Source organism: Gymnogyps californianus, chromosome Z (genome assembly GCF_018139145.2).
Source record: "Gymnogyps californianus isolate 813 chromosome Z, ASM1813914v2, whole genome shotgun sequence".
Taxonomy (NCBI): Eukaryota; Metazoa; Chordata; class Aves; order Accipitriformes; family Cathartidae; genus Gymnogyps; species Gymnogyps californianus.
Window position 1 is genome coordinate 70,843,284 of NC_059500.1, and position 26,619 is coordinate 70,869,902.

General features: G+C 36.6%; 1 protein-coding gene across 4 annotated transcripts in view; it reads right to left on the minus strand.

Annotated features, from left to right (window-relative positions):
- Window positions 1-26,619, minus strand: part of NIPBL (NIPBL cohesin loading factor) — a 159,736-nt gene that overhangs the window by 87,335 nt on the left and 45,782 nt on the right. For all 4 annotated transcript variants that reach the window (XM_050913707.1, XM_050913706.1, XM_050913703.1 and 1 more), the window contains exons 2-7: window positions 13,598-13,741; window positions 10,641-10,806; window positions 9,349-9,479; window positions 3,429-3,528; window positions 1,666-1,817; window positions 455-615 (exon numbers count right to left, since the gene is read on the minus strand). In XM_050913707.1, coding sequence (XP_050769664.1) covers window positions 455-615; window positions 1,666-1,817; window positions 3,429-3,528; window positions 9,349-9,479; window positions 10,641-10,806; window positions 13,598-13,661 — 774 coding nt within the window. In that variant the 5' untranslated portion in view covers window positions 13,662-13,741. The remainder of the gene's footprint in view (window positions 1-454; window positions 616-1,665; window positions 1,818-3,428; window positions 3,529-9,348; window positions 9,480-10,640; window positions 10,807-13,597; window positions 13,742-26,619) is intronic.

Sequence of the window (26,619 nt, forward strand, 5' to 3'; positions counted from 1 at the left end):
CAACACTACTGTATTACCCAATAGGTTATTCAAATATGTCAAGTCTAATTAAGACTTGCGGGGATCTTCAGAGAGACAAGTTAACTATACACCTCTTTAGAATCTAGTATTGTTTGTATCAACATATTGCTACAGTAACTGTAGAGACACTCTGCCATTTCTTTAAAATAAACTCACATATGAGATTATGTAAAGATTTTCTACTTTTCCTGATTTCATCAGAATTAATGTTACAAATAGTTCCAAAGGAAAGAGAGATCTACAAAAAATTAGATCTCACATATTAAAGTTGCATGGTTGAGTGTACACATCTGAAATGGAAACATATTTTCAGTGGTTTTATACATCAACAACATCATAGTAAAATGTCTGACTTCTAAGGCAGCTAAACACATACTTGCTTTATCATACTAAATATTTGCTTTATCATAATAAGCTGATTTAGGTAACATACATCACTACTTAGTCTGTGCACCATCTGTAGGTAGTCTTCATTTGAGCCATGTCTAGAATTATCAGCATGATGATTAGCTGAATTTCCAGACAACTGACTTGAAACTTTATTTTCATGAAGATTCCTCATCCCAGCTGTGACAATGGGACTGGATACTGAAGCTGAAATACAAAAAATGTATGTAACTATACTGATATATTCACACACTCATTAACTCTTAAAAAGTTTCAGAGAAAACACCATAATAGTGGATATTAATGAGTTGGATGCAAGAGGTCTGGAATCTGAACAAGAATCCAACTTTTTGATTGAATCCTTTTGCCACAAATAGCTTCAATAAAATTAGATATCTAAGATTTTAACTTTCAAGAGGATTTAAAACCTAAATTCCGTGTACAGATTAGCGAAGTTTCTCTCCACTTCTATCCTAATTACATTCAGTATCATATTCTTACTGGTCATAGAAAACTTTGTTTTCCTCTATATAATTTGTATTCGCTACCTTTAGTAACTTCCAAGGTATTCATGACACATACAACATTACATACAGAACAGCTATATATATTCTAAGCACAATGCTAAACTTCAAGAACGAATTAGTTAAAAGAATCCAATGAGAATTCTACTTACCAATAAAAAAAAAGCCTAGATACTTTAACAGTGTTCATGTTGTTCAAGATTGTTTTTAGAAAAGGGAAGAACAAAGAAATCCATTCATTCTGAAGGTCATCTTTGCCACTTACTGCATACCTTAAGCATAATTCTAGCCAATGTACAATTAATCCAGTCGACACTACAAAGGCTATTGGTGAGGCTAAATAAGCTGGCAGCAAAACTTACATTACATTGTCAAAAACAAGGTTTTTGCTAGTACAGATAAATGACGGCCATAGCTAACAAATAAAAGTTTTTGGTTTGTTTTAATTTTTTCCATTGTCGTGTATACGTGACAACTATGCAAAATGGGTGTACACAGGGGAGCAACCTAACATGGACATGTGTTTTACCTTTTCTTCTTCCCTTTTATTTTTTTTAAATAAAGTATATACTACCACCCTGTACAGTCAGGAAAGCAAAGCTTAAACATAATGCAACTCTTTGAGTTGGCAGGTAAGCATGTGACCCCTTCAAAGAAATTAGAAAGCTGTGAAACGCACATGAAGGTAAAGTTGACGTGAGACAGGAGAATAAAACAAACATCACAGACTTACCTTGCTGCATCTGAGGATGTGGTGTATAACTTGGAGGATGTGAATATGGCATGTATCCTGCAGGGCTTTGAGGAGCATATGGACTAGGCACTGGACTGTTCTGTTGTGCCAAAAATCTGTTACCAGAGCTTGTCTGTGGTGGCACAAACCGACTAAAAATAAAATTAAAAAAACTTTTTAAAAGTTGGAAAAGCAAATTTAGACAAATTTATTATTTATTTTGGAATATTATACATTCAGAACTTTACAACTTCTTTAAGATACTAAATTCCAACATAACCAAGAATCTCCCTCAAAAGCAGTATTTTAAGCTATCAATACCTTTCCAACTTCAATTATTACTTAAGAGTCACAGCTTAGATACTGCATTAGTAAAAGTAAAGAACAGAATAAAAAGTATTCATAAGACCTCCACCTAGGGAAAGGAAACAATGACACAAATATGTACTAAAATAAGATCTGCAATTTCCAAAAGTTAGTCCTGGAAGTTTGAATGAAAGTGACAGCTAAGTTTTAGTTAACAACTAGGTCGCTAGGATTAACAAGGAGCCTAATCTAAATATGATTTTTCCAGTAAGATTTCAAAGAACTTCATCTAACAGAACTATACTGCCAAGACACAGGAATGTGACAGGCAGTTAGGCAGGACCTGACCCAAAGTCTGCTGAATACAACTTATTCTTTCACTGGCTTTGTCTTAGACTGATCCTACAGACAGGAAGCCATAAAAATAACATAGGCTTGTGACAATAATACATGCACATTATAACTTACATTCTTATACGAGCTTTTCAAAATAAAAATAAACCAAATAAATAGTTCAGAAAGTACATTACACACTTTCACAACCCTCAGTTCTAGATAGCAACTCTGTGAAGGTAAGCTTCCATAGAAAGAAATAGCAAAGTATTTAACACAAGGATTTTGCAAGGATTTCGAGAAGACAGCAATAGTCATTGTAACATTCACAATTCAAAAAACCTTCTTCAATATCCCTTTTAGATATAAAAGTAAAAAAGTGTACTGGTTTTTGTGCAGATACAGAGCACTTCATTTGCCAAAACAATTACAGTAACTTGAAGTGAAATGAGAAATAAGTTTATTTTAATAATGATATCTAATAACTGAAGATGAAATCTGTTAAAGCCCAGTAACTGGGTTGAAGCTACATGCAGAACCCTTTCCTCTAGTCCAGAGTACTTTATTATATTAATAAAGGCCTGGATTATAGATACATGCTACTTGCCAACACTCAAAAGTTTAAAAAACAACCAGTAAGTTGACAGGGATGCTACTGGAAGACTGGCCAAACTACTGGGTCTATCCTCCTCTGAGTGGCCTTTTGTATGACTGTTACAGCAGTACTCCACGCTTTTACAAGCCTTCTTTCCCACGCTCCTGTCAACACTGGTACTGTTACACATGCTGGAACACATTAGCCTCTTCTCTCCTATCCTCCTGCCACCAGTCTCAGCCTCTGCCACAGGTAGAAAACAGCTGGAGTGGTGGCAGGAGGCAGGGGGACTCCTTAAGCAGGAAAGAAAGTTTGCCAAAATTATTGGAGGGAGAGAGCACGGAGAATCATGACTAATCCTCAGAATACAAGGATTAATTCACAGACAGAAAGATGTTTCTTTGCCAGCTGAAGAAACTCACCCTGCTGTCAGACAAATGCAAAATTTGTCTTGACACTGATCACCTTCCACTCACATACTTGCAACAAGAATTGACTGCCACTGTACCCATTTAAAAGAAAGCATTACCTGGAAGGGCTATGTGAGATAGTGGTTTGTTGATAATTGGAAGATGCAGGACTACCACGCATGGAATTCTGAGAAATATTAAACTGCGACATCATCATCCCTATTAAAAAGAAGACAGCAGCATTACTTTACACACATTTCCTTTTTAATCAATGAAGTCTCTCATTTCAGAAATAATTATACACAAAGAGATTTTAAACTTTACAGACATTAACATCATCTACCCACAACTGTTGGAAAACATTAGAAATTACCGATTCCATGCAAGACATCCATTTTACATTATGACATTAAAAAGCGTTCCCTAAAACAGTGTTAATTCAATCATAAATATTAACAGTAGTTCCCTCCTCTGTTCCTTAGAGCTTCCGAAGCCAAAACCTACTAGTAAATAGAAACATTTTGTAACAGGACATATATTCCACACCCCAGGTATGTACAGTACTCATTGTGCCAATAAGTAAAAGATTTGGAAGCTTCACAAGTCAGAAGAACACAGAAAACTTATCTCCTGTTTTTACAGCAAGTACAGCAAACAACCATCTCGGGCTAAGTGCTGCAAGATATTCTCACCGCTCCCATAATGCCTTGGTGGTTCTTTTCTACCCAGGGACAAAAGCTTTCTATTCCACCTCCACTACGCTTACAAGGAATGTTATCAAAGAAGGTGCTGAAATATTTCAATTGCAAAGCAGAACCAATATCCCAACTGCAGGCTCCTACAGTCTGTAGATCTTCACAGTCAGGCTTTGGAAATTCAGGAGTTGTGCTAGCTGGCAAGCCACAAGTACCAATGTGCTTGAAACTACCTAATTTAAGAGGCATTTGGACAATGCCCTTAATAATTTGCTTGAACTTTCTGTCAGCCCTGAATTGGTCAGGCAGTTGGACTAGATAATGGTAGGTCCCTTCCACATGAAATATTCTATTCTATTGTAACTCACATAATTATTAGGAAGAATTTAAAGGAATCTTTTTTTTCCTCTTTTGGATACAAGTATAAAGAATTCCCTAACAACAGCATGACACTGGAAGTTGAAGTGATGCAGAAACACAAAAACTTCAATGAATTTTAAGTTATTTTAATGACAGAACTGAATGTCTTGCAGCTAAAACAGTGCCAGAATCCACGTGCACACTGCAGCTTGGGAAGCCACAGCAAGTGTTCCACAGCCGTGGGTAAAAGCACATCAGTAGTACACATATTTTAAACCAAAGGTTAGACAGAAGGCTGACAGAAGTCCCCAATCCAGTGTTTGGGAGCCATCAATCCTTCAATTGCTATCACCGATTTCAATTACTGCAATATTCACACAAGCAAAACTAGTTTCAGAAATCCTCCCTGTCACCCTCTTTTCTCTTCCCCTCTCCCCAGCAGAGAAGAGATGTGATAATCCCGCAGGAATGCAGCCGTTACTACCTCCCGGTAGGTGTGAAATGCTGCATTCCAAGTACATTAGCACACGAATACTAGCCCAGAGCAGAAGTGAAAGTCCCATGTTGTGCTGGGGGGGGGGGGATCAAAGACCTCCATAGTTCAATACAGAGGACATTTCATTGTCCCGAGTAACCGAAGAGGACTTCTCAACTCCTGCAAAATTTGTTTAAATGGACACTGGTTGCCTCGCATTCGAGCGAGTGAGGAGGAAACTCCAGCGGTTTTGTGTTGGAGGCAGTGCCCGGCGTGCCCACTGCCCACTCACCTCTCACTGCCACTCTCAACGCAGCTAGGTACAGTATTTTAAGTCAAACTACTAACCCTTAACATTCATGTACAGAAAGCTGACAGAATGTGCCCGTATGAGCATGAACTACACAGACGAAGTTTCATTTTATGCTTAAAGCACAGACTGCACTTTCAAAATACTTTTAAAATATCTATTTTCTCCTCCCTAAATTTAAAACATGTTTTGAACCACAGATGTGGTAGTTTTTGGTTTAAAAGAATGACAGAAAATATATAAATGAATCCATTTTTAATGTCATTTAAAAAAACCCTAAAACTTATTCTGTGACAACAGCTCTCACTTCTCTCTCTCTGTTGATGGGGGGGTGGGACATGGGAGGCACAATCTAGGTAACTTAAAAGAGAAGAAAAAAAACCCAACAAAAACAACCAACCAACCAACAAAAAAAAGTGTCTCCAAAGTTTCCAGACTGATAACAAGTATGCCTGATAATGATGTAATCAGAAAGAAGTAAAAATAAGCCCCAAACTTTTAGTCTAACAAGGAGCTGAAATTGGGCTGTGGCCATTAGCACTAAAATATCTTCTTGTACATTTTTTTACATTGTTGCCACATCACCAAGCAGCAGATTTATGGCTCCACTGTGCATTTCCATACCTTAAATATTTAAGAATTTCTTTTAAATGCAACCTTAATTTTGAATGTTGGCAATGCTCAGATTTGAGAAAACATCATCCTAGCAGTAACATTACTAGAATGAGTTTTCTTATAACACATACTCCCAGTCTTGACTATATTTTTTTTGCTTGGGAAAAAATGATACGCATAAATCCTGTACTAAATGCCAAAGAATGCACTACATAAAAACGCAGCTCAAGGTCACAGAAGAAGTCTTGTATGATTAGACTGTATTACAGCATCATGCACGCTTAAGCTAGGACTGTTCACCAACAGGTGATTTTTCAGTTAAATATACACTCTTATTGAAAGTGTATGTCTGCAGTTTTTCCCTTTTACAGGCACGCATGCACTTGAATTCCTGTATAAATGAAAAAAATTATCCAAGTAATCGACGTTTATGGAACGATGCATAAGATTTTAATCCCCCAAAATTCATAAGTTCTGATAAATAGCTTAAAGTGAATATTAAGTCCTTTCTGAACCCTATGTGATGCTATGAATACTAACCTATTGCAATATACTATTTTAGCTGATCTTCCAACATATATCTGCTGAAAGACAAAGCCAAAGTGCTGAGAGGGAAAAGAGAAAAAATTATGAAAACTGAAACTAAGTAATACCTTAATTTTAAATAAATAATTATAAAGAAATCCACTTCACTCATACCCCATAAGACGCAAGACAGATGTAGTTGCAAGATGGCACCCAGAACTTTCTGTATGTCATCTGATAGAAAAAGGTCTAAAATAAAACTAACATTTTGCTCTTCTACAAAGTTAGGCCTGACGTCGCATGGTGATGTGACTCAGTCTGTTCAGGCAACCTGGTAATAGAAAATAGTCCGAAAAATCTAACTAAAAATCTAATCTAAAAAATCTAAGCTGTATGAAGACTGTTTTGACAACGTGACTGTTACCAAAAGACAGCGAATAAGAGTTTGAACATTGCTGCTACGTTACCTGAAATGAAATATGTCAGCAACGGGGGGAGAGGAGGGGAAGGTGGAGGGTACCCACTCAGGATACAACGTGAAAGAAGTGTCCACATAATACGTCCTTCTTGCACTATTTGTTCATCATAACTAAAAACAATTCTTGCTCTAAACTTAACATTGAACTACAGATCAATATGAACTTGGGAAAAAACTTCAGCACAGAATGCTGCTTGTGCCTTACCCTATATTCACAAGAATTCAAAACATAGTATTTAGCTTTCTGAAGATGCCTTTATTTCCTGAGAACTGTACTGAACCAAGAATTTCATTCTGTGTTTAATGTAATTCTTTAGCCAGGTGATCTTCCTGTTCTTGCATCAGAAATCAAGGCTACGAGAAATGAATTTGAGTTCACTTTGTCCATACTAATACTGGAACTGACACTCAAGGGATCATGGCGCACAGACTCATCCCAGGCTGAGCAAATAGATAGTAGGTCCCGCTGCCTTCATTCCTTCTCAATTGTGGGTATTACAAATAGTGGGTCACAGTACCCAGCACTGACTTCATCACATGCTGGATGCGACAAAAGGCAGAAGGACAATATTCAGAAGGAAGATGGTAAGGAAAGCAGAAGAGATGCATTTGAAATACAAGAGCCTAAATTTCATTCTTCTAGCTGGCAAAATGCATCACACAAGATCTCTACCAAACCCCCAATTGTTCTACAAATCATGAGTCTACAGAGATTACAACGTCTGTTCAGAAAGCAGAAGAAAACCCAACCTTTGCTGCCCCAACACATCAGTATAGCCTCCTTTGGCCTTGGAGATCTGAATGGGACACAGTAACAGCTAATAAGACTACCACTACCTGCCAGCATCTAGCTTAAAGATCCACCTATTTCCCAGTAAGAGTGTGGCCTTTTTCCATTGAAAATAAAGTCATACTTTATCTAACTTTTCCAAACATTCATTCCAGGGCCGCCTTCTTCTCAAAATACTTTGTCTACAGCTATGCTTTTCCTCTCCTCCCCCTTTCTTTTCAGTTTTCAGATTTCACACTTGCATTGCAATGCTTGCACTCGTACAAGTATTCAGAATTATGTAAAATAAAATTAAATATTCAAGGGAGTTTTAAAGTCTGATCTCTTCTGGTTCTCTGAAACCACTTTGTTAGCTGTACTAAAATAACATCAACTATTCTTTTAAGTTTCATGTTGAATTATTTTTTATTCTGTACTAATACATTCCTTCAAGCATAGGCCAAAGCACATTTACTGAAGATAGAAGTGCTTTTGTTTCATTAAGGATTATTCTTAACCTACCAAATCAAGCTGCAAAAGTGTTTCTCCCTGCAAAGCAGCACAGAATTAGCAAAAATCAGAAAGAAATTAACTAGCTTTGTCTTCTTTCTTTCAAAAGCCTCTGCTGGAACAGATAATTTACAAAATTATGTCTTCCTTTTGCACTGGTAAAAAATTATTTTACTCTACAAAACTGGTGGAAAACTCTAATTTAAGTGTACGTTCTTTGTGGGACCACTCTGCAAACTGGCAGGACAGTCACAACTCTTCCCACAGCTGGAAAAATCATACTCTGCCACAGCTACCACTAAACACAGGATCTGGAGACTGTTTTCAGAGCTTAAATTTCAGGACATACGTATCAATGAACTTACAAATATTTAGCACTGCCTTTCACATTTTCATTCCAGGAAATTTCTGCCTTCTTTCAAGCAACATTACGTGTTCTGTCCTTAGCAAGTTCTTTTCAAATATTGTATGGCTTTTTACTCACTAGCCTAGGTGAAGGAACCTAATCATCTCACTTTACTATTTTTCCCCTCCAAAACCACCCTACACTTCCTATCCCCTGTGGACTTCAGTAATACTTCTATCTATATCTCTACAGTGCTAACAAAGCTTTATCCTCACGCTGTGGAAACTCTGGAAATTCCCCTCCTCATTTCATAATTTGGTATTTAAAGAACATACTTCAGGTGCAAGTCTCCAGACCTATAACTCGAATCTGTCCAATTAATCCTTTGTTTTGTCTCTGTCCTTATCTTTGCTATCCAGCAGTATATCTCACTACACCTCAGAAGAGGTGTCAGCTGTCAAAACAGTAAAATCTGCAGGGCATCACAAATTACTGAGACAAGGAATGGCAGGCAGGAGCTGTTAAGTATGGTTCATTCAACTTTATTCCTTACCCCAGAACTATTAAGAACTACCACTGCAATGATAATCGTACACATTTTCAGCAAGATCAAGGCATATTTTTCCAACTTCAATTATTTACTAAGACAAATATATGAACCTAGCCACAAAAAAATTCAAATAAAATTATTTTAAAATAAAATCCAATCACTTATCATAGAGGTTAAACTTTGTAATGAAAGTAAACATTTTTTACAAAAATACCTGGTAGAGTTTATTTCCATGCTTATTCTAATATAATCACTCGTGGAAGATGTCAAGGTACATATCACTATCAAACACAAGGTAATGCATAAATTTCACAGTTGTGATCCATATATATTTGTGGTTAGTATCAGTCCCCTAAACTTACAGAACAACGTAAAATGCAATCAATAAATAATCAAAAATCCTTACCGCTTTGTACCCCGTATCTGTTTTGCATGCTTTTCTCCCTGAAAACATTAGGATTCCTTGCCAGGATAGCCTGCAGCAAGACTGGTATATCTCCCTCTGGATCATCACTGCCAAGGTTATCTTTCAACTCTCTGGAATTGTGGAAGTAAGCAAATAAAGAGGCAAATGCATTTTCAAATTATAAGAAACTATGAGTCAAGTAAAAAAAAAAAAAAAAGAAAAACCAAACCAAACCAACAAAAAAACCAAAATGAAAGAAGACAATTTACTGTTAAAATATAGAAAAAAACAAGTCTGCAAAGCACTGTTCCCTGCCTCTATTTTTCTTCCTCTCTTCTTTAAGGAATGGCAGAAGAGGTATTCCTACTAGTCTTCAAAATTATTTTCTGTTACTAAGCACTTATATATACATGGCTGTCAGTTTCAGACTATTATAAAAAGTTTATTATGCCCACTTTTATATCGCGATCTTCTCCATAAAAGAACGCTTTGGCATAACATCAAGAAAGTATTATTGTAGGAGTGAAAATAACATATGCATGAATGTATAACATTCAGGTTGCAGCCCAATGCTTTGAGAATCTTTCATTTTAAAAAGGGAAACTGGCATGTCTGACATCACAGGATTCCCTCCAAACCATAAAAAAAAAAGTAATAGATTTTCTATAAATGCATCCATGCTTTCACTTATTGTTTGCTTTGAGGACTTTTAAAAGCTACTTCCATTTGATCAAAACAATTGATTGGAACATGTAGGAAAAAGACAGGATTGTCAACATAAGACAATTCAAAGGACACCAGGGGAAAAAAAAAAAAAATTTTAACAAAAAGAGAATACATTAGCATACTTGCTGGCTCAATTCTTAAAATATTTAAGTTCAATACCTTATCAGAATTGACATGGGTCTTACATGGGTGTCTCAAAAATTTTCTTTTTGTGTAACACTGGGTATACAATTTGTCTATGTGCATTTTTAACCGAAGTGGAACACAAATGAGTATCGCACAATCAACACCACAAAGTCTGCACTCCTAACTAGCAAGAATGGAATAAGCAGCAGATCTATAAAATAACCCCCACAGTTATGCATAAGGGCTGCCGGACAATTATTAACGTTCTGACTGACTGAAACTTTTTACTCTTATACAGCAGTCACCTGCTAAGCAAGCCTAATAAAAAACATGCATGTTCTAATTTTCAGATTCTCACAAACATCCTTATCAATCCAGTTAATTTTGATTTCAAGGAATAAGGATGGTGTTCTGATATAATTGAAGTTCAAAATACATACATGTGATCTGTTGACACCTGATTGAGACTGTGGACAAGCTGTGAAACCAGATTTTCATCCCTGCAAGCCAGAAGGCAGTTCACCTCTTCAGCTATCCGTCCATTGAAAAGCAGGCTTTTTGTTGTTGTAGCAGGTAAAGGTGATGGAAGAGGCAGCTGGTTCAAAACTGTTATTAGAAACAGAAAGGAGTTCAGAACCATTTCATGAAACACAAGCATACCAATATGGACACTTTCTCACTCCTTCATGTGATTAAGAAAGAAAACTTGACAACTACATTTAAAATAGAGGGACTATTTCTGGATTTTTTTTTTAATCATGAACACACAGACACACACACAAAGGCTTGGCTCTGTTTTAAACCAAGTAATGCAATCAAGTCCACAAGTTATATTACTGTATTATTGTAAATATTTAACTGTGCTAAGGCAAGTATTATAAATAAAAACATATTTCTAAACATTCCAGAATATTAAGTTATTTAATATGTTATGGCAGCTTTCTCTTGGAGCCAAAAGCATTGATAAAGGAAGGAAATGCAAAATCCATGTAGTTGCATGCAGTACTGTAAGTGCATTGAGAATATACTTTAAGTTTTCTACTCTGATCTTCATATTTAATTAGTGTTCCCACTTTGTATGGTCAGAGTAGATTAAAAAAAACAAAACAAAGCAAAAAGCCCCACACCACAAAACAAAAAACACCAAACCCACCAAAAAAACAAACAACCCAACAACCAATTTAAGCCACTAATTAAGTTCTCAGTTTGTTTTCCTCTTCTTGTATTTATTTCTATGTAAGTCATCTTCTGAAGAAAAGGCTAGTATCATTGGTTGGTATAATCACTAAAATGTCAATTCAGTCAATATACCTATTCACAAATCTTGGTAAAAAGTTTTAATGAAAACGCCCATCATAATATTTCAACCAGATTATAAACGAGCACACTATACTTTCAGAGGACATTCTTAGGTCTACAGACGTAACAAGGAAGTGTACCATACAAGAAGCCTTGACCAGATGATTTGCAGAGCTACACAGACAACAGGAGAGTAAGCCAGAAGAGGCCAAAAAGCTAGCTGCATAGAAAAGTCACTTTCACGGGTCCACAAAAACAAGCTGACTCTAACTTCAAGTTTCCAGGCTGATTACAGCTCTGAGATAAAGGTTTTAACTGAATCATTAGAAATACCTTCAGAAAAAACAACTTAAATGAAATATACTTTTGGCTCTTTTATATTTTGAAATTCTTTATTTAAAAAATGCGGAGGGTGGAAGATTCCAGTATTTTTCCCCCTATATAATGTATACCATTACTGTATTTAGAAATAGATTGCAATTCAAACAGAAGTGTGTAATATATTAAAATAGCTAGCTTTCATTACTTGCATCAGATTACCTTGAATGTGCCAGAAACTTGGAAAAATTAGCAAGATCAGCAAAACGTATTTATTAAAACAGTATAAATTCAGCTAGTTAACTAGCCTACTCTACTGCCCCTAATCATCATGTCCTTCATGTTTTTAGGGCAAAAGGTCTTGCCCATTCCAGTTCCTTCTTTTCACACAGAGAAAAATAAGGTGAGAAGCAGTGACAAGCCTGTCTCTTTCAGCTGCTCCTGAGTTTCTAAACATCAGATAAATACAACAGATGAAGAAGCAAATGCACCTAACACAAGGGCTAGTCCCACCAAAGGCAGTTCAGTGTTTCAAGAAACTCTTGCATCAGGAGTCTGGCCAGTGACTTCTACCAGTTAAGTATTTTGACTTTCTTTAGAACCTTACCTGCAGATACTCAATGCTGGAAAACTGCCCATAGCCCAGAAACTTATTACTTGCATCCTGATGGTCCATTATTAGACATACATAATGATACATGTATACACATCTAAATACATAAGCAGCATCTTCCAATTTGGTATTTCAGAATATCAGAAGGACATGAAGAAGTGGGTTTTTTCCTCCAATACATCTGCTTTTTTTACTGTAGGCAATTAAAATCAATTGCTAGGTATATACTTGCAGTGTCTCTTGGAAAGTTTCCAAATTTCAACAGTATAATAATAAAAACAAGAGCTCAGAAGAACCACCTGGTTCACTGAGTCCAATTATCCTCAAACAGACAACTGAGCTATAAACTCTTTCTTACATTTTATAAACAAGATGCATCTTTGTCCCAACTGCTCTTATTGCAATGATTGTTCTAGGACCTCATTATAGTAATAATAAATCTCCTCTTAGTCTTCACTAGAAATTTATTTTTGGTCACATTATAACCATTTGGTTTTGTGCCAGTATCAGCTTTTAATGTAAATAGTTCTTTTCCTTTCCTTGCATTTTGTCTTCCTGATGTATTTAAAGACAGTACACACACCTCATCTGCTCCTTTAGTAGGCTGAACAACAAAGACTCATAGGTTCAGCTGCTTATTTCCATTCCAGCAACCATTCTTTGCACCTATTAATCAGAGCAACTTCTTTGTACCTTGTCCAAATCTAAGGAACTAGGTTTCAAGTATATTCAGCATATTCCACAACTCTAGTTAGTTGAGCATCAGTGTAATCCTCTCTCTCTTTTTGGTGAAGATGATGAAATGTATGTTTTAGAGAAGTATTTTATCATTTACATTGGGTTTTTTATTTGTGGGGTACCTAGATATGCTACTGAATGATATTCCAAACAAACAATGAATTCCTATATTTTGTTTCAGGTTTCCTTAAGGGTTTTTTTAACCTACATTTCATTTCATTTCATGTTTAAATTAGCATGTTTTACTTGAATAGATTTTTAAAATTCAAGCAATGACAAAATTAACATTTCTAATGCCAAATCTGATTTTTAACAGATTTACCTCTAAGAACTTTTATAATAAACTATTTTTAGTATTTTGAAAATGCAGGTATTTACCGAAAAGGCAGAAAACAGCATAGCAAAGACAAGAAAAAGAAGAGTACTTACGGTCGGTAAGACTAGCAATCCCTGCAAGAGTAGTGATGGGAACATGAGGCATATCCCCATTCATCCTGAAGTTCTGGGACAGTAGTGCCTACACAGATATTTTAGTTCAGGTGCCAGCTATCATTACTTCCCATCTCCCAAGCACTAAAAACAAACAAACAAACAAATGAAAATTCTCAGTTTACTGTTTTAGAATTTTAAATTCAGTAATATAAATGAAACGCAGACCATACTCTCAGCTGCATAGTAAGTAGATTTTGTCAAGAGTGGGTAGAACAGTGTAGATTTTAAATATCAAATGGTATTAAGCAATCAAAAGACAAGCTTCTGGTCTTAGAAGCAGAGCCCTTCACCAAAAAGATAAGGCAATCAAAAGAAAATTTGCTCAGGTTATACAGTACCAACTCAAAAACTTGTAACAAAACTTCTGTTAGTTCATACTGCAGAGGACAGCACTTAATGCATAACCAGTTTAAGTAATTAGCTGCTATATTCACTTCCCAGTTCTGCAGAAGGAGATATTTTTCATATAAGAAGCAGGTAGTAAAAACAAAAGGAGTAATTTACAGATGCAAAAATCAAGGAGTAAACAAAGTGACAAATACAAAATCTTACCATATTTTAAAAGTAGTAGCTATTTCAAAATTGATCTGAAAATATCTCTTCAATATTAAACACTACTACCAGAAGCTGTATCACCCCCTCCACAAAAAGAAAAGGTTTAGGCATCACTGAACTAGCTTATTTCCTGTAAAACAGCACAGTTTATATTCAACTACTGAAAAAGGAATCTGTTCACTCAGTTTTCACTACCTATAAAGATCCCAACTGTAATGAAGTCCACGCTGCTACAAAAAAAAAAAGTCATCACAGTAATTTCAACTGCAGTTCCAAAACAACAAAAATTTACGAAGATCACACATTACAATCCACTACTATACTAATGAAATGACAAAAACTGACCATCACAATTTTTGAAGACAAACAAAATTAACTAAAGGAAAGGAATTTGATATATATGTGGTTACCTATTATAGGCAGGCACCTGTGTTAACAGTTTAGGAAATAGTAAGAAGACTTCTTCTGTAAGCATTTATGTTATCTACTGAATATGCTGAAATCATGATTTGCTTACGCTTACTTTACAAGCCAACATTTTTAAGAATTACATATACAATACATATAAACCAAAAGATCACTGTCATTTCCTTAGTAATTTTTATCTCATTCTTTCTTATGCCACACCAATGGCAATATATAGGACACCACTGCTAATAAATACGTATAGAATCCAAGCAAGACAATGAAACCAAATGTTTTAAGTCTTTTTCCTGCTCAAAGTTTTCATGAACCACTGAAGCTGACTTTTCAAAGTTTCCCTACCTACACACAACTGAATTCTTTGAAAAAATACCAACACTGAGGTTAAACAGAACTGACAATGAGTTGACTTCCTTTGCTGCACCTGCCACAGTTTCATTCTCACCACTAAATTACATTTGTTTATTAAAAATATAGTACATTATAGGTACAGAAATCTAGTTAAGGAAACTGCTACAGACAGATATTCTGTGTGGGTGGTTGTGTTTGGGTTTTTTTTTAATCCAGGAGAAAACACCCTTCAAATACCCAGAGCAGTTTCAAATACTACTTGATACTCGAGGTTTTTTAACCCAAAACAAATACCAACATACACAGAATTTAAGTGGTTTCTTAGTTCCATAAATAAGCAATTCCTAAAAAAAAAAAAAAGGGGGGGGGGGGGGGCTGGGGAGAGGACCTAACTTTTCCCACAATGAGTCTGCAAGAGCACACCCACAGGAGCTAACACTTTTAGAATTTACATTTTCATTGAAAAGTTAATAATTAAAGAAATTAAAGAACACCTTTCACGCATAAATTATATGTACAACAGAAAGGTCCTGTCTGATGATCTCTTCACCGAAACTGCTTCAAAGCTGACTAAGGCCACATCACTACTCAGTATTATTGGAAATCCTGTATGTAACACAGAAACAATGAAGAAACAATATAAAAAAAAAAATCTGTTCACTCTCCTTTCCTGATCACCTGGAAGAGCTGTAAACATCAGAGGCTGTCACTACTAATTAAAGTTCTTTCCTGGTATTACTGCCACAATAATTAAATTATACAGATATTCAATGGGAGAAATTCCTCCAAAACCAGACACTTAAATTAGAAACCTTCTCCACAGATACATGATAAGAAACCTGAACTAGCAAGATCCAGACCAGAGAGTGGAGCAAGTGCAGTGTGCTAGGATGGTCAGGGGAAAAGTAAACTTTCTTTGTAAGAGGAGAGTAGAAGGGGTTGGTTTGTTTAGCTAAGAAAACAAAGGTCAAGAGGGGATGTGGTTGCTCTCTCTAACGCAGTCAAAGAAGGTTACAAAGGAAGAATGCTCCCGGGCAATGCTAACACAACAATAAATGGGGGCATGAATGCAAGCAAGAAGAAAATCAGAACAGAGCTTCTTACCATCAGAGCTGCCACTTTCTGAAACAGTCTTCCATTAGGAGTAGTAGAGATAAGCAACACCATTACTTTAAAGATGGATCATACAGATGTTAACAGAAGGGAGAGGATGTGGTTGCCTGCACCAGCTGGGAACTAAGCATGCAATTCAGGAAGTCTGTCTCTTACACTACAAAGTTTTTGTAAGTATGATGATGTGAGTAAACAGATGAAAGTAAACAAAAGACAAAGAGAGACTGATGGGATTAGCTTATACAACAAACACAATATGAAGAAACCACACAGGAACATCTGGGTCCAAGTATTACATCTGTTGTGTTGAGAGCAAAATTGCGTCTGTTATACCATTGGCAAACAAGGTGGGATTCAATTCGAGAACTAGAGACTGAGATCCAGTGAAACCAGAACTCAAATTTGATGTCACTGAGAATATTAATAAACTCACTCATTTAAGGAATTTAAAATACCCAGCAACTACTGGGAAAAAATTGACAGCTCAAGATGAGATAAATTCTTTCATACAAAGCATCAGAACAGCATGCAAACAATTAATGGCTTGACTGATAGACAAGTTTTGTTGTGAGGGGTTTTTTTTCCATTCCCCAACTGTAATGAGTTAAAAGTACTACATTGTAGCAGCTCACAATTAGTCAAGAAGAATCAACATTTTTCAATATTTAGAAAATTTTACATTATCAGCTTTGTACAGTAGCTACTACCCATAGTACAGCATTTCTACCTCTAGACTGAAAAAATGAAACTGTTAGTTATATTAGCTGAATTAAGGAAACCAAAGAACTGTTGCATTGTGAAGCTTTTAAACAATGCATCAGGGTAGTGTAGCAGTTTGAACAGAGAAGCAGAAATCCAATTTACATATATGCAAATGAGGTCTTGCATATTCAGTACATATGTATTTAGGCTCTTGTTTCGTTATAAGAAACAACGGATATGGTTAAAGATGTTTCAGGGAGGAAGAAACTACAGTGCACAAAGGAAGTGATACAAAGAACCACTCAGTGAAAGGAAAACAGTGAAATGGCAGCATATATTGAGAATAATATATGAAAAAGCTATCATCATAATACACAATAATAAAGTGAAGTCAAGCCAAGATAGCAAGGAAAATAACATTTAAAAAGTTTATGCTATGGATAATAAATACACATTTAAAGTGCTACTTCTCTATGTTATCTTCTTTCCTTTTTTTTTTTGTCAATTATGTATACTCTCCTTCACTGCAAATTAATATTCCAAAGAAAATTCCTATCAAAATGTTAATTTTAAAATGTTGTGCGTTATTGGGTTTTGGTATTTGGGGTTTTTTTTAAAGTAGAAAGTAAATACGTGGTTGGTAAAACAGTCCACAACACAGACATGGAAAATACTGACTGCCTTCAGTGGCATAGGTTTGGGCTGTGTCATGTGCATCCTCTCTACAACTCATCTCTCTATATATTCTGCATTTCTCACCATAGTACTGGATTAACAGCAGAGTGGAAAACTAACGGGGGGGGAGGAATCTCTTGAGCGAGAATGGACAGGCATGGGTAAAATTAAGGGAGGAAGAGAGGATGAAAGCTGTGAACAATTTAGGTAAAGAGACAGTGATCGTCCAGTGAAAAGACGAGAGACTACAGCCAGGGAAGGAAAAAAAAAAAAACAAACCAAACCAAAACCAACCCAAGCAAACAAACAAAAAATTACCCCACAAATAATCTAAGAAAAAAAGAAACAAACTGCAATTGTATTTTTTCAGATATTGCAGCATCTGACTATCAATGAAACGATGAGAGGACTCTGACCACTGGTTACCATATGAAGATTCAAGCTCTGCATTCATGAAATGTTCCTCTTGGTTGAAAAAAAGTTCTTTTCTCCTTAACAAAAATACCAGTTCTTCCACGGCTTAGCTATGTGCATGCATGAGAACGGTGGAAAACAAAATAAAGGGAAAAATCTGCTTATGTGCAATAATACATAGGCTCAGTAGTAATGCAAAGATAAGCAACCAACCTCAGGATTCAGAAATTTCCTACATACGTTTAAATGTTTCATTCCCCATTCATACTCCAGGGTACTCTTTGTCTTATTGTATCTTTAGATTTAAAACATAACTTATATATGACTGACCTAATATATTTCTGAAAATATTAGAGACAAAATTAGGTGGATTAAAATTAAATTGTAAAGAAGGGCTATGGTATTAGATCTCTATACTTTTCTTTTTTAAAAGCATTCTATTAAATAGAATACTTTAAATACAGTTATGTTTTATTTAGATTATGAAATCTTTATTTAGAATGAAAATACTAGTGATTTTAATTTCTTATATGTTGAGTAGCATCATCTTAATGTAACCGCAGCACCATGATCAGAGTTGATTTCTGCAGCTGCACACTCAAAGTAAACCAGTACAACTCATGTATTAGCTATTTTATAATTTAAGTGAGCAATGGACTTTTTCTTTTCTTTTAAATCAGCAAACATGTTATTAGAAATTTAAGAAGCCTTGCCTCATAGCTAGTTTTAAACTCCCGCATTTAGCAATAAACTACTTTTCTTTTTAGTTACTACACGAATCTCTGCCAGTTACCAGCTCATAAACTGTTCTTAAAAACCAAAAGACAAACAAACAAAAAACCCAAACTCAAAACAAGTAAAAAAAACCAACAACAACAACAAAAAAAAATCACTTAAAGAATCTGGGAGAGAGGCAGAAAGAGAATGAATGAATATCGTCTCGTGCTCATTCAAATAAGATAACATGATTGAGGTACATCATACAGATTTACCCACAAGAGGGCAGATTTCTGGTTTCCATACCAGAGCTACAGTTTGATACAATGACAGCAAGTTTCCAAAACTAAATGCTTTCAAAAATACTTCAGAAAATACTAAGGAAGGAGATAGGGTTGCCAAAACAGTCTCACTCTTAAGTACCGGGGGAGGGGGGAGCCAGGGCGGGAACAGGAATACACATGCACAATATAAAGCATCTTAACACTAATTCAAACTCAGAAAAAGTCAGTATTGGAAGTGAACAGTAATTAATCACTGATGCAGCTGTCTAAGGTTAAAATAGTAATGCAAGAAACTATGAAGCCACCTGGTATGAATCTAACTTGAACAACCAAAGGGGGGGGTGGCTGCAGCATGCAGTGGGAGGTGAAGAGAATGGGGGGGAGGGAGGTGTGTGTCAGAAATCCAGACGACTCATTATTGACACTAAAAGCCCATGAAAACACATCAGCATTTATAAAACCAGGAAGTTCACAGTACGTACAGAATAGTTTCACCTTCTGCAATACTGGCCACAAAAAATTACGTTTGAAAATACAAATACAGAAATCCCAGAAGCACACGACCAGATGAAATTCAGTGTACTAGTGAAATCTGTATATTTGGCTCATAAAGTGATCAGCCAGCAGAATCAGTGATATTGACAAAGCAAGTGAAAAATTAAAAAGTTTGAGATAAAAATTACCTGGTACAATTTCTAAACTAATATTAGCATAATGTGTTTTTCTAAAACTATTCCAATAGTAGGTGCTCAAATCACTACAAACTACAACCACTGTAAGAAAAGAAAACTTAGTGAAAAGTACTATTCTGGGCTAATTGTAAGTTGCTTCTGAATATAAAGCAACCTTTAGAAAAAAATTGTACATCAACCAGCTTCTTCCTCTGTGGCTACTGCCACATTCCTTTGGTCTCCACTGATTCAATAACAATGACACCAACGCCTCTGCTGCCCATGTGACAGTAGTGGCAGTGACACCACAGTAAATGGCAAGAGAAACCCCAGTAAAGGTGCTGGAAGCATACACAGTATGACAGGTCTGTGGATTCAAGGAAAGATGCCCCCTAATGCAGGAGTGCACACATTTGTACCAGGATAAGCTAACATAAAGCATAAATTGTGCTTTGCACCTATAATAACTCTTCCTGAGGGAGAAGAGGAGGGGAATTGACGCAATCGGACCACCACAAAAAACCAAAATCGGACTAAACCATGTACAGAGAGCAGACACCTATGAGTAGTATGCAGCTTCCCTGATCTACACGACATGGACAGTGGGATTCAGTGCACCCTCAGCAAGTTTGCTGACGACACCAAGCTGTGTGGTGCAGTCGACACGCTGGAGGGAAGGGATGCCATCCAGAGGGACCCTGACAGGCTTGAGAGGTGGGCCCGTGCAAACCTCATGAAGTTCAACATGGCCAAATGCAAGTTCCTGCACATGAGTCAGGGCAATCCCAAGCACAAATACAGGCTGGGCGATGAGTGGATTGAGAGCAGCCCTGAGCAGAAGGACTTGAGGGTGTTGGTTGACGCGAAGCTCAACATGACCTGGCAATGTGCGTCTGCAGCCCAGAAAGCCAACCATATCCTGGGCTGCATCAAAAGAAGTGGGGCCAGCAGGTTGAGGGAGATGATTCTGCCCCTCTACTCCGCTCTCAGGAGACCCCACCTGGAGTACTGCGTTCAGCTCTGGGGCCCCCAACATAAGAAGGACATGGACCTCTTGGAGCGACTCCAGAGGAGGGCCACAAAGATGATCAGGGGGCTGGAGCACCTCTCCGATGAAGACAGGCTGAGAGAGTTGGGGTTGTTCAGCCTGGAGAAGAGAAGGCTCTGGGGAGACCTTATAGCAGCCTTCCAGTACCTAAAAGGGGCCTACAAGAAAGCTGGAGAGGGACTTTTTACAAGGGCATGTAGTGATGGACAAGGGGTAATGGCTTAAACTGAAAGAGGGTAGATTTAGATTAGATGTAAGGAATAAGTTCTTCACTATGAGGGTGGTGAGGCACTGGAACAGGTTGCCCAGAGAAGTTGTAGATGCCCCATCCCTGGAAATGTTCAAGGTCAAGCTGGATGGGGCTTTAAGCAACCTGGTCCAGTGGAAGGTGTCCCTGCCCATGGCAGGGGGGTTGGAACTAGATGATCTTCAAGGTCCCTTCCAACCCAAACCATTCAATGATTCTACATGAATGTCTAGCAGGAAATATTGACTTTTACTGCTACCTTGCAATTACAAAGGGTGAAAATTCATTAGAACACAGTTTCCTGAAAAGAAGGAATAGTTCTCCAGCAGCGTTAGGACCTTTTTCCATTAAAGCCATTTCTTTCTTTCAAGCACAGGGAACTTTTCCTTTTTATTCATCTTAGTTGATATAAAAATTAAAAAGCACTTATAAACAGTGTTCTGTTGACGTTAAAAATAACATCTCAAAAATTTAATTCAGATGCCTTAGCATGAAGAACTCTTTAAAATGAGCCCCTATCAAGTCCTTCCTACACAAATAAGACGTTTAAGCACCAACTAAAAGCCTATTCTTTCAGGCAACATAACCTGCCCCCAAAATTTGCAGAAAATCAAATTATATTTACAAAGTGTTATGATGATCAACAAGTGTAGCTTATTTCAGCAAAAGAGAAAAATGTAAATCTCAGAATTACTGATTTTCATGGAGAACACCCAATGCAGCAATGGGGCTATGTAAATAAGAATACTGTTCTACAAGGAAGTGTATTTCCTGATATTTCATTAGAGAACTAATGCAAAACCGAATCTGTTTAAAGAGCCTGTTAGGCAGCTCAGTTGTCTTCTTAAAACATAGAGAATAAACTTAAGTGAATGGAACACAAATCTTGCACTTGGTTCCAAAATAAGATATTACTGGCTCCTTCTCATTAGAAAAGTGATACAAGATCAAGTCCTACTGATAAGGTAGCAAAACCTAAACCAAAGAACAGGTGTGTTTTAAAAAGTTAACCTGTATAAAATACACATTATTTTTGCAGGCACAATTACATTGATAGCTATTAGACAGGAAATACCTTAGTAAGGTAGTTATGTTCACCTGTTTTGCAAAATAAAGCAGCTAAAACTTCTGTCAGGAAGAATCCAGTTATTCAGGGAGTTTATTACTACTCCCTGTCCGTCTTTTTAAGCAATAAATATCCTCTTTATGAGATTTCCTTTCATGTCAAAGATCCTAACACTACTGAGAGCTACTGAATTCTTTTTGTCCTGCAGAGGCAAATACAGAATTAAACTGTAAAAACCTAACGTTGCTTGGCAGCAGTCATGATATTAAGCATAGTTGAGAAATTCAAACATAAAGGAAAACCCCAAGCTACTTCAGTAGTTCATACATTATTTCCCATCTGCACTACATACTCCACATGAAACTTTCATTCCAACAAAGAAAGTACATCTGTAATTGTGCTCTTTTTGGTGAGCACAGTCCTTTTGCTTGCTCAGGCACACACGCAGCAGCTGATACTAGATACAGTTCATTTTATTGAAAGAAAATAGCTAAGAGATGTGTAGAAGAGCAAAAGCAATTAAAAGGGTGCGTTAGGTCAGCTCTGTCAAATGCATAACACTTTAGGTTGCAAAACACATCTTCGTTAACAAGATAGTTGTGACAGGTATGAGAGAGGAAGTAGCAGCTTGTTTCTTTCAACTTTTTCTTGAATGTCTCATTTATATTAGCTGGTAGTAGTGCTGCCCTTTTCTACAAAGAGTTGTGTACTGACATTTACTTGTATTTTAAAGACTTTTCATTCTTTAATTAGGTTGGATCTTAACCAGGCTAAAAACATAATGACTAAATACTGAACCAAAACCTATCTAATTCAGGAGTCTTTTCCAATTTTTAATCTTGCATTTCTGTCCTTGAACTCTCTCAGAGGATTCATAACCTTTATAAAACAAAACTGGGAAGGAATAAACCTGTTCAGACAACAGCTGACTTTGCACAAGTCTTTCAGTCACACAATTTTTGCCTCTCTTTTGACTTTGAAAAACAATTTAAAACCCTCCAAGCTTCTTTAATACACACTAAGAAAACAGATGCACAAGTATAACATTTCTTTAGAGATCCACAATAAATGTCAAGGTAAAATTCCATATAAACAGATTTAATGTGTTGCATTTCAAAAGTGCTTCACTGCCTTTTTATAGTGGAATTAATATTGACCTCTGATACGTTATTCCCTTTGTCCTAATACACATCTTGTTGCCTGTTTTTCAACTTAAGCTCCCTGCACGTTTAAGAGAGGTGCTGTATAGCACTGCAGGTGGTTAAGATGCTTTTCTTCTGGATTGGTGTACCATTTCCTCTCATCCCCTCACCACAACGATGAAATTCCTTTATCCAAAGGCTCTATGACAGTCCTCTGTAATATACCCAGTTTCCTCCCCTCACACCAAATCCACTCCCCACACCTCTCAGCTGCTAGATGGAAGAGAGACAGCACATGCTGCAGCCTCTTCCTCAATTGGGACATGAGTATCTCCTCTATCCAACAACCAATTTTCACAAACTAAACTCTCTCGAGACTTCCACCACCTGTAAAACGTAACTGAAATCAGCTGATGCTTTCCAAAATTATTAGACTGAGGGACTTACAGATAAGCAAGTACGATGATCATTAGGCAGAAAATGATGAAATAAATCAGTGTTTTTACTGACTACATGCAGAAACACATAAAGAGCTTTGGTTGTACTGTCCTACTGTACACATTTGCACAATTACTGGTTATACAGCTATTTTTGTAATTTTATAGCATTCACTACCCAAAATCTGTTCCATTTGGTTCATTTTATAAGAGGTAGTTTATATTGCTCATTCAACACACAGATAAGATATACTCTCTCTAAAGAAAAGTATGCTAACATTTAAAAGACAAAAAACCCAAAATAAACAATGCAATTTAACATTTTAATTAAGATTACTAACATCTTGCAAAAACACATTGTTTGGAAAGACTGAACACGAGAACAAAAGTAACTTTTAAAAAAAATAAATGCATTGTTAGTGTCTAGTAAATAAAATATTTGTGTAAGAGACTTCAAACATGAAAATTTTCATCTCTTGATAACTGATTTTAATTAGTGTTTATATTCTAAAATCGAGGATTACATAAACTTTTTGGCATACACCATCCAACTCTGCAATCCTAAAAATGTACAGCTCCATGATTCTGTGACTACAAAAGTATGATTAGTGTCAGGAGTCCCTCTTTCCTTTACAGCATTTTTTTAAAAATCATCTTCCTATCCTATTTAATTACCATTCCTATTAACTTTATAAACAAAGACATTATCAACAAGCATGTAAACCAGTATCACTAGTCAGCCAAGATATTCCTTTTTCCCAATTGCACACACAGTGTCTTCACTAAAGGCTTTTCTTCTTATGAACATTATAGTCAGCTAAACTTTTGGAGCACAGTGAACTCAAAGACATAGCATAGGAAACAAATGGAGACTACAGCTGGAAAAATCACACATATTCAAAGTTATTAATAAGCCCTGAAGCATACCGCACAAAACATCTAGTGCTATTGTGCTGGAATTACTGTTAATCAACTAAGCTCAAAGGATGACCAGCTCACCATGACCAACTGGGGCTAGATGGTAACAATCTGATATCTCTCAATAGATAAGAAAAATATTATATTGGGGTATGGTGTTTGTAGATCTGGGGATGGGTTCATACCCTAGGAAAGTGCCCTGTGTCATCCTGAACTTCTGCTGTTGTTGCTGGTTCTCCTATGGCTGCAGCACAAACACAACAGAAGTTTCTTAAGCTCGCAAACAGTGCCGAAAGCAGGGATGCAGTTCCAAGAAAAGCATTTCTCTAAAGCGCTGTCTCTTTCACCTCACTGATTATCTTCCATATCATACCCTTGACAGCCTGCAGATGTTACGAATCTAAACCAAAGCTACCTAGGAATTGCAGCAATTGGTTTGCAAAGCTGCTCACAAGCTTAGTCAAGCTCACAGCTTCAATCAAGCTTAAACTTCCCAACTTTCAAATTTTCCAAAATTCCGAAATCACAGCATAAACAAACATTTGATCAATAACAATCAGGTGGAATCTCAAAATTATGATAGCCATGCACAAAAAAGCTTGGGGATTTTGAATGTTTGACCTGTCCATGTTAAACGTTCTCAGCTCACCTCCACCGGGTACTGCAGCAATACAAAGAAACACAGAATAGCCATGAAAGCATACTTGTAGAAGTAATAATTTGGAGCAAAACAAAACGTAAATATTTGTGTGGATAGGACTACCACAACCCAGTCAGTATAAAACAAGCACAATGAAGAACTCTACCTTGAAGAAAATCCCCTTATGCATAGAAATTCCCTAAAACACGCATCTGATTTTTTTTTCCCCTTTAATAGACTTAACTACCTCAGTTTGGAAATTTTCTTCATATTTAAGTAGAGTTCACTCAATGCAACTTAATTTTACAGCAAAATAAAAACAATGGAATTCAAGCTACTAATTCTGAAAGAGAATATAAACTCTGTTAATTTAAGTGTTGTTATGTAGACAAGGTTTGAGTAATCCCTTTATATTTAATTATTCGGACAAAGTCAGTCACACATCTTGAAATAGTTCAGCTGAACACAATACACCTGTGAACTAGCTTCAGTTTTGTTTTTCCAAGAAATAGGGAAAATTCTAAGTTTCACATTGTAAATTTCTATCATAACTTCTCGTACAAACTTATCGATGAGAATAAAAGTGGGTAGAACAAATAAAAGAAAACAGAAGATTCACTATGACATTTCAAGATTGAACCATTGTCAATCTAGAGGGAGAACAATGTCAAAACCAAGGCATACCACCAAGTAAAAACACTGCAGGTCATATAAAGAGATTAGACTGTGGGCGATCAATAGTAGATTTTATTTTCACTTTAAAGAGCAAAGCAGGATCGTAATCCATGACACAATAAGGTGAGAAACTTTCCCACTGAGGAACTGCGCTAAAAATTTCACTTCATTTGCAGAATATTTTGAAAAAGATAGAACACGGCCTTTCTATAATGGCTACCTCCTCCTTCCACAGCAATTCCAGAAGGCACAAGGCTAGAGGAGACAAAGAAAGCCAAATACCTTACACAACAGTCTATGAAACTAATGTGATTACCAACCAAGCAAGTTATCCTTTGCTGCCCTTTTTCCCACATCCAAGATTTTTTTTTTTTTTTTAAATTTCATGTCTTTGTAGTCTAGTCTGGTTTTGTTCTGCTCCTTTAGGTCTATGTTTCGCCAGCTGTCTTTCACAATTCCCAAGCATGAGGCTGAGTCACAGAGTTACAAAGTTGCAGCTCAGTCCCTCAGACAGGTGGGCATGCATACATGCACACGCATGTACAGACACTGGGGAAGAAGATGGAAGAATGAGTTTAGATACACGCAATCAGTAACTACAACTGGGATTCCCATCCTCTTACGGGATAGGACTTCTGCTGACTCAGAGGACAGCACAAAGACAACTGAGTAAAGGAAGACAGTTAAGCTTCCGAAAACTTTTACTAACACAGCTGTTAGCTGACTGAAGACATAACACACAAACTGTTTCCTGACCTGCCTTTCTCCTGCCCCAACTGCTTATCATTTTCCTCATGTCCATGATTTATGTATTAATCCCATTCCTCCATAAAACATGGTCTGCCCGTGCAGATATTTCTGTAGAGCTCTCCTTTTCAGTA